Genomic DNA, 9,611 nt, shown 5'->3' on the forward strand with positions numbered 1-9,611 from the left:
CCACACATTTGGACTGATTTGTGACCACTGTTTGGGAGGGATGGTTATATTGTGTATCTGGAATGAATTTTAGGTCTCTACGTCCATCCCATGGGGAATGGGAGCAGTAACAAAGGTGTTGCGTTTATATTTTTGTTGAGTGTATAAGATCCTGTTTTAGGTAATGTCCATCTGCTGTGGATTTTTTTCAAGAACATACGGCACACCATGCTGAGATACGGCAAATGTTTGGCTAGCAGCACTTGGGAATCATCTTGTTGGTGCAAAAATGCAATTGTATGCCAATTATATGCTTGTGTTATTACTGTTAATCGATCATTTTAATCACTGCCTTGCTTGCTGTTAAAAGTGATTTTTCTGAGAACCCTTGAGTGGTGTCTGTGGCATAATTACTTTAAGGCAATAACTTGATAGTAATGGAAAGATCACGGAGCAAGCCTTTGGTAAATGAACATGACCACTCACAGAGGAATAATAATACGCATACCTCTAATGCAACTTTATTTCAGTTTTAGGTCCGTCACCATCTGCAGTTAAGGTATTTAAAAGCCTTGCCATATTTTAAGAATATATCATCAATAAAAATAAATAGATAAGCACAACCTTTCAGAATCATAGGAAACCCCAGATGTACATGATGTATTTGACATGTCCTTCATTTCCTATTTTCCCTGAACACGTCTCATCCTATTCCATATTTTTCTGTTTTCACAGTCACCAGGCAAAATGTTTCTGGACAACCACAGGCAGCGTGCATGTGCTTCCTGTTATATAACAAACGAATATTGTGTGTATTTCGTTTTGGTCTTTTGAAGCTCCTGTTTAAAAAAATGTGCCTGTGTTGCTCCTGATAGATTTCTCATCTGTTTAACAGAGAACACCAATGATGTTAAGTGGAAGAAGAAGTTCCACAGCAAATTAAGTTGAGTGAACAACAGAGTGGTGCAGTGCATGCTTGGAGATTATATGTTGTTGTACTTGCGGGGTGTTAGTCTCCTCAGTCTGCTTCCAAGTGGTCCTGTGAGGACTCCTAACTATCATCCTGGCCTAGTGCAGCATGAAACACCTGCTCACTTTGATTTTATGGAACATTTGTGTGTTGAGTACACACTGACGTTAGGACATAACTCATTAGCCGGGTAGTAGCTGCCCACCCTCCATGTGTGGCTCCAAAGACACAGAGCCATGCCTCTGGCTGGGATAACTCTATTTGCCCAGGATGGAGCAGGCAGACCTAACCCACATTTTCCTCAAGGGAATTTCTATACACCACTCACATGTTCACACCTGGAACAAAGAAAATCCTTCACTGCTGCCCACAGGGCAGTGTCCTCCACTTCAGCAGGTTTCTGAAGCAGTGCACATGTTTGCTATTTAGTGGCTCCTTTTATATTTGGCACCAAGGCCAAACAGCTCTGTTTTCTCGGTTTAATTATAGAATACTTTCACAAGGCACTCTAGCTTGTCTTGAAGGGTCAGTTCAAAGCTTTTCTCGCTTTCTTTTTTGAGTTCAGCAGAATTGAATGGCTTCTTCTTTATGCCATAAAAATTACATATTTTTAAAAAATGCAGTGTCCCCAACATACATGTGAGTTCTTAAAAACAAAGCCTTCATTCCCCTCCATCCTCACAGATTTTTACATGTACCATTTCTAATTTAGAGTGCAACTTAGTGCCTTGACAGCCATTCAAAAATTGAACTGACGAATACCTTCAGAACCGATTGCATCGAACTGTTGCTTCTGGAAGGATGCTGCTTTCCCTACTAGTAATCCTAAAACGACAAGTCACTTAATCCTGTGCATGGAGCAGCCTCTGGTCATGATGGGACTGGAAGTAGACCCCTTGGCTTTGGTGTTGGCTTTTTTTTTTTTTCCAATGAAGGGCTCTTGACCTTGGTGGACCACATATGATATCTTACACAAATCAGTACTTTTTTGGCTCTGGCGTCTCCTCCCATTTAGCTACATTTTAATACATTTCTTCAACAACATTTTACAACAACAGTTATCTCAAGATCATTTCATTGTAAGAAGCTACAACATTACAGAGAATGATTCACAAATAATACTCTATGAGCGAGCAAGAACCAGTTCAACAGAACAACCCGGCTCAGGAAGGGTTGGTTAATGACATACAATATTGCAATTAATTAGAGTAAAAGGGTGAGTGGAGAAAAAAAGGCTCCGGGTGTAATGGTTAGCACTTAAACAGCACGAACCTCCAACAGTTCGTGCTGTTCAAGAGGCAGTTCAGGATCACCTGATTCAACTCTTTAGCAAAGAGAAATGTTCTTAAAGTTATACGAAGTCTCCGTGTCTTGAAACCAAACTGGGAGCTGGTTCGATGGGACTTTGCCTCTCATTCTGCTTATGTAAACTCTTGTAACCACACTTTTCCATTTGGATAATATGTTCCTGTGGGGGCTTCAGATACGATGGAATCTGATCACTCCGATCTTAATTCTAAATTAAATTCTCCTCGTGTATGCTTCAGGGAGCTTTTAGGACAACCTGATTATAAGGAAGTACACTTTGACCAGCCTAAAGTAAGAAATACATGGACGAGGTTTTCAGTATCTTTTAGATAAGATGCTTCTAATTTGGTATAAAATTAGCACACAAAATGGGGAACTTGAAGATCATTAAAGGGCTTTTGCATTTTTAACATTTTAAATATAATCAAAGTCGAAAATAAAGGCAAAAAAAGGTGTGGGCATACTTGGGGACTGACTCTTTTAACTGACTCATGACCGTCCACAGTCTGCAGAAGGTTGTAAAAGTGCCAACAAGAGGTCGCTGTGGAAGCATACTTGCTCACTTTGGGAGATTTACACAGATGTCCTGGTAAGAGCGAGGGAGAGCAGACGCTAACATCCAAAAATCCACATCTCATTTAGGTGCTACCATGAGATCCACTAATGATCCTTCCACAGGTTCATGAATGGTAAACCTTTGACTACCTTTGCTTCTAATAAGCTGTCTTTTCTTCATCTTGGCCAAACTTCAAATAAATGGTCGATTTTTAAGCAAGGGTTGATAATAAACTAAAAACTTCAATACAATAAAACAAAAATAAAATCCAGCCAATCCAAAAAAATCCAGCTCTATGTTTTTGTAACTGGATTCTCCAGGTCCATCCATCCATCCATCTTCTTCTGTTTATCCGGGGCCAGGTCGCGGGGGCAGCAGCCCAAGCAGCCCAGACCTCCCTCTCCCCAGCCACCTCCTCCAGCTTGTCTGGGACCAGCCGAGAGATATAATCTCTCCAGCGTGTCCTGGGTCTGCCCTGGGGCCTCCTCCTGGAGGAACATGCCCAGAACACCTCACCCAGGAGGCGCCCAGGAGGCATCCTTGTCAGATCCCCAAACCACCTCAGCTGGCTCCTTTCGATGTGGAGCAGCAGCGGCTCTACTCTGAGCCCCTCCCGGATGGCCAAACTCACCTTATCTCTAAGGGAGAGGCCAGCCACCCTTCGGAGGAAGCTAACTTCCGCCGCTTGTATCCGCGATCTCGTTGGCGGGTGCATTGTGAGACGGGCGGCAGCTAGGAGTGGAGGTCCTGGCGGACCGATCCCCGGATACCAAAACTGGCAGTTGGGAGTCTCCAAGTGTTTTTACATTTTCTTTTTTGCAAATGAAGAAAAAAATGGACATATTCTGATAACACCTGGTGAGTTTTCTTCCTCTATTATGTGCTTCTCTGCTGTTGCTGACCCTCCTCAGAGTAACAGTGTGTATACATACACATTATCAAACCAGGACTTGCACTTGTGTAAACTGTAAATTGTGCTTTTAGTGTACTTGAAGTGTTTGTTGTCTGTGCTTATGAGCAGCATGTTGCCTTACCGCCAGTGTCACTATCGTGATAGTTGGGATCAAAGCCTCTTTCCAACATCTTGGCCACTTTGTCCACTTGATTATGCTGAACAAGGTCCATGAACTTCCTCAGATTGGCCTACACAGCCAGAAAACACAAAGCGCTATTAGAGTGAGGAAAAAGAACAAATGGTAGTGGGTGTGTGAGAGCGAGAAAGACAGGATAGAGGTTCAGAGCTGCAAAAAGACTGAAATAGAAGTTGAGATAAAGAATAACGAAGGGTGAAAAGTGGAAACGCTTAGGAATACATTGTTAAACTGAGAGAGGCTTGCAGATGGAGATGGAAGGAATATAAGGTAGAATACAAGGAAACTGAAAGCAGGGTACACAGAAAGGGACATGACAGGACTGAGAGTGTGGCGAGTGGAAAGAGTGGAATGGTTGCTCCTTCCTGTTCTGTCTGCTTTCTTTCCAGGCCACATGATAAAAATAGATAAGAGAGCAGCTCCCCAAAGGACAGGAGTAAAATGAGGAATGAAGAATGAGATGGCAAAAGAAGAGAAGGACAATAGGTAGCAAAATAAGAACGGACTGGAAAGAAAAGCAGGAGAATAAATGAGGAGGAGATTTTTCCTTTAAACTAACCAATAAAGAACGAAACAGTTTAAAAAACATTCCAAGCTTTATTCATAGAAGTAAAGGAATAAAATAAATAAAAAGCAAAAACAATAATCAAGCATAGATTTACCTCAGACTGGTCATGTAGTTGAGCTAAGCTGCCATTCAGCTGGATCAGCCAGTCCACATTAGCTAATGTGACAGCTGATACTGTTCTATCAGGCTGATGTGACCGAATGAAACGAAGCTGGTTTTCATCACAGATGCATAGAGCTGCTGTTTAAATCTTAACCATGATGAGTCAGTTAAATACCCAGAAATGTCAAGAGTTCATGTGTTTTTCTGGAATGTTTTATTTAATGTAGCTGATACGTCCCTTGTGTGTGTGTGTGTGTGTGTGTGTGTGTGTCTGCAGGCCTGATGAATCAGTCTGCAGGACGGTACCCTATCCTTCTCTCTCTCTTTCTCCTTTTACTGAAATAGTTTGGGAAACTGAAGTTTGATTGGCTCTCTCAGTGTGAGCTCGAGCCAACCACAGGGCAGCAGACTGCATGGCAAACAGGATTAGCTCCGAAAAGTTGGGTCAAGCCAAGAAACAAACATTAGAAACATTAGAAACAGATGTCTGTCAAACGCATTTGCTAAACTGACCCTTTTGTAAACTTGGTTTGAGCACATTAACCACCGTGCCCCATATTTATTGAACATGTGCTTTTTCTGAACTTTTTGGATTCTAGTAGCCTACCACCTCTCGTCCATCCTCTCTTCCCTATAGTCAAGATGGAGTTAGAGCAGCTGTCAGACAGTTTCCCATAATGCCGGTAACAGAGCGCTGCCAGAGACACTTATACTTTGGCTGCACTACAGGATTACAGTAGCAGTGGGAAAGCAGCCCAGAGCTAGCCTTTCACAGCGATGGAGACGCTAGAAATCTTCAATTTACTGTATACATTTATTTCAGTTCATGTGGGAGGAACAGAGATAGAGTGAGGGAGCAGTCTGCTGTTGGGCTGCCAGAAAAAAGAACAGCCTTCATCTGAGCAGCATACAAACTCCCAGAGTTTTCTCGACTATCACACAGGAACAGCAAAGCCAAATAAGCATAACTGACAGGTAAGTCGCACTGTGCGCTTGCTTGGACTTTCTATCCCTCACTCTTTTCTCGTCACAACTCGAGCTGCCAAGAAGCACAGCAAACAGATGCAAGCGTTAATCCAATTGAGAGAGTGATTATTGAGGCCACTACAAAGAAACGCAATCTGTGAGCGTCCTTTCTTTTCTCATTTTTATGATTTTATTTTGGCAACACCTTTGGTGTGAAACAGCCATTACAGTTGTGTTTTCACACTGCACTTCCCAGGGGCCAGCCAACAGTCAGAGTGAGGTGGGTGGAAGTGTGACATTTATTGTCGCACATTTCATTTATTATTTATTCTTGGATTTCATGATCATTTGTCTCAGCTACATGTACCCGGTTTCTAAGAGCATATATCTGCTGTTCCAAACACCCAGTGTCAGGTAGGTGCAAAGAGGCGCATCCTCGTTAAATATCATCTTTAATGTGTTTTTACCTCACTGGGATTTTTAAATCCATTCAGTTCAGCTGAATTGTGGGTAAAAGCTTATCGATAGTCTTATCGATGATCCTCTGTCTCTATGTGCATGTCAAAATCAAGGTGAAGTAGACGTGTCAGGTCATGTGGCATTATTTGGAAAACCGGTCTCTGCTTTTAGTCAAAGTTGGCTCATCATAAATGACTTGCAATCCCTGTCTGAGAGTCAGTGTGCTTCCTAAGCATGTGACTAAATACTAACTCAACAGAAATCCTACCTTTGTATGAAGTTTGGCGATCTGTTTCTCATCGACATTGGGCTGTCTGTAGACTCTGCTCTTGTATCGGAACTGTTGAGTAAAAAAAAGTAAGCAAAACGGTTACAAATTGTAGGCATCAACAGAAATTCAAGAAAAATCATTATGACTTTATATTTAATATTTCTCCTGACAGTCAGTAACTTCTTACTGTAAAGCAACAGTTATATTATACCTCATTACACGTCTGTGCTGTACTGATCTGAGATCAGATACCACAGAGTGAGTGCAACTATGCCTTGAATAAAAGTCCCGAATCAAAAGGGTGGCTCCAGTAAGCCCTCTATTAAATTAGTACACATTTGGGATCCAGTGACCTCTAATAAGTCTACTTATTAGAGGTCAGTTTACTTTGAACCTCTGGGTGCATCTTGAAAGCAACTTTTCCTCTGGAAAGGAAATCACTGGGGATACTGCCTAAGATGTGTCCACTTCACTACTTTTACGGGCTGTCTGCTGTCAGCTGTAAACATTTTACTGCAGGATTCGTTAAAGATCCATACTAACAGGATTTTTAAAATTACTTGCAAACTTATATCTAAATCAAAGTATTGCACAGAACCTTTGAGCCACATAAGCAAAAGAATGATTCCTTCAGTCCTTCCTCACTTTTCAACGATACTGAATTTCAGTGTTGATTTGAATTTTTTTAAATATACATCTCAAAAAATACATTTGCGGTTTGAGGTTTACACACAGTCATCATGGGCATGGATGTCATTGTAACTTGGGGATTTTAATTATTTGTTTGAGCTGTCCTTTTTCCAGGCTACAGCATATATCTTTAAGAAGAAGAATTGGGTGCACAATGTTGGCTTTATTTAGGGTTTTCTATGACCAACACAGGATAAAAATCTATATATTGATTAAATGTCTCTTAGTAAGTTGCACGTTGACCAGGCACTTTTGTTGGACCATGTATTCCAGTAGTTTCCAGTTCCTGAACATCCTAACCACTTCCCTCTCATCTGAGGCTAACAGTTTGGCAAAGTGATGACACCAAATAACTTGTGCTTCGATAAAATTATTTGAACTGATTATCTTGGAATCTGCAGCTGTGTAAAAATGGCTCCAGTAGACTTTAATGTAAATGTGAATTCTCCTTGGACTATCCTGTTATTCTGAATATTGGTCAGTCCAGTGAGTGCTGACAAATCCTTTTTATGCTGACAAAGAGAAACTACAAGCTACAGCAAATCATGCTCACTAATGACATTTGAGCCTGTACATATATGTTTGACCCTGTGTGGATTAGAGAAAATCCAGCATACATTTATGCATCTAATTCAGATTTTCTTTAAGTGATTAAAATGTGAACTGTTTTTCATTCCACCCTGGAAAGAAAAACAGTATAAAGAAATTTACCCTGATATTGATGATGAGTGAATGTAAACTTCTGACCACACCTGTATTATTTACATCAGAATTTAAACAATTTCCCGTTTGAACTTTTAGATTATGTAACATAAAATATCCAAAAAATGTGATGTGATTCACGTAAATTTGTCAACAGTTTACCTCCAGAGCTGGGACGCCCTTGCTGATTGGCTGGGGGTATTCTCGGAGGATGCGTTCTTCATCCAGGAACTTGCCTTCTCTCCCGTTGCTCGCTGGCTGGAAAAGCCCATAGTTGAGCACATCTTTCAGGCTCTGATTAAGTGTACAAAGGATCCGCTGCTTGGCAACCCAGACCGTTGCATCCGGGTTGAAGCGCATGCATTTCTGGTTGGGTTTGGAGCGCAGCAGAGGGGGAGGGGGGATATGTGAGAGGAAAAAAATAGACAAACTGATTAGAAAGTGATGCCTGAAGTGTTGGCTGGCAGACACAAGCAAGAAAAAGTAAAAAATCACCTCTGAAAACAACAAACATTATGTGACACACATTTCACTTGTACTGGACTTCCAACTTTTGACTGGCAGATGCAAATAACTTGGACCATAAGACTCAAGAGAAGATTAGACCAGAGCTAAAGAACAATGGTGCCCAATTAAAACAGTTCTAACATATCCAAACTGGTGTTTTAATAACCCAAACCCTGTCCCAGTTACGAAAACTAGACACACACATCACTGCCAAACCTTTTTTAATTTATTGTTTTATTGTTAGGATGCTAAGCGGGGCCGCTGTCCTCGCTGCGGATGTAATTGACAGAACCCTTCTGCCCCTGCTCTTTCTCAGCTCCAGCTTCTGTGAAAAAACCCAAACAAATAATGCAGGATTTCTGGTCTGAATCAGAGAGGATTACGGGCACTGTGCCGTGGCATTCAGGAAGTGTCTGTGAGACTGTACAGCTGGGTGTGCTGCTCAGCCAGTGATAGCAGGCCTGTGTCTTTAATAAAGTCTGAAGTGATGAACAGTTTGTGAACTCTGTGTAGCTTTAATCCTCTTGCCTGGCGTTGAGACGAAGACAGGAGGTGAAGGTTTGGACGTGTACAGAAACAGATGTCTGGCATCTGGCAGGGGCTGTGTGGACTGATAGGGCCTCCTGTCCTCTTCTTACAATAGCAGACTTCCATCCACTCCCATTGTTAATGCTTCCTGAACCGACTGTGCTCAACTTCAGCATTATATATGAAACAGTGATAGTGTGTGGGGTTTGCTCTTGTACTTTGGACGTCAGCACAGAGATATACAGAATAAAAACTGTGTTTTCCAGTGGTCACGCTGGAACTGCAGAGATATTCTCCTGGAGAAACAGCATCTGGCCACCTAAGACTGGAAATAAACCACTCATTCTTACCCATTGCTGTGACTTTATCCCTAACACTGTAGAAATAAAAAAGCAACACTTTCACTTAGGTTTTTTAAATTTTTGTAATTATTAAGGACAAAGACATCACAAAAGTATGCCAAGAGGACAAAAAGGCTCACGTCCACTGAGATCTCTCAGCACCTGTAAGAACTAAATGCTGCACATGCTGACCACTGCAATGTTTAATTAAACATTGAATACTCCATACTGTTCCAGGTGAGATCCATAGCTCTGCACTTGGAGCTAATTCTTATCACAGCCACTTCACATCGGCTGCAAATTACTGCAGGAAATGTTGGAGATCATCACTCAGTAAAGCCCAGACATTTTGTGCATAAATGTTTTTAAAGACCCTAAAAAGCAGGGCAACCCTGAACTTGAACTTTTGCTTCACAAAATGGACGTTTGTACCACCAACCCTGGGCGTCAATAACTGATGGTAAAGATGCAAAACATATTATTTTAAAGATGTGACAAGACGAGCTCCAGAAGAAATGATGTGCTGGTGTTGAGGATGTGTTCAGTGACATTCTCAGGTTTGATCCTTGGTCC

At 41.6% G+C, this 9,611-nt stretch overlaps 1 protein-coding gene across 1 annotated transcript in view; it reads right to left on the reverse strand.

The window, feature by feature from the left end:
- The window catches only part of LOC106456418 (SH3 and multiple ankyrin repeat domains protein 3-like), a 130,733-nt gene that overhangs the window by 34,496 nt on the left and 86,626 nt on the right, over positions 1-9,611 (reverse strand). The window contains exons 3-5 of the mRNA XM_013914468.1: positions 7,825-8,028; positions 6,268-6,339; positions 3,848-3,956 (exon numbers count right to left, since the gene is read on the reverse strand). Coding sequence (XP_013769922.1) covers positions 3,848-3,956; positions 6,268-6,339; positions 7,825-8,028 — 385 coding nt within the window. The remainder of the gene's footprint in view (positions 1-3,847; positions 3,957-6,267; positions 6,340-7,824; positions 8,029-9,611) is intronic.

Source organism: Pundamilia nyererei, unplaced genomic scaffold, assembly GCF_000239375.1.
Source record: "Pundamilia nyererei isolate P.nyererei 1_Seehausen unplaced genomic scaffold, PunNye1.0 scaffold00200, whole genome shotgun sequence".
Classification (NCBI taxonomy): domain Eukaryota; kingdom Metazoa; phylum Chordata; class Actinopteri; order Cichliformes; family Cichlidae; genus Pundamilia; species Pundamilia nyererei.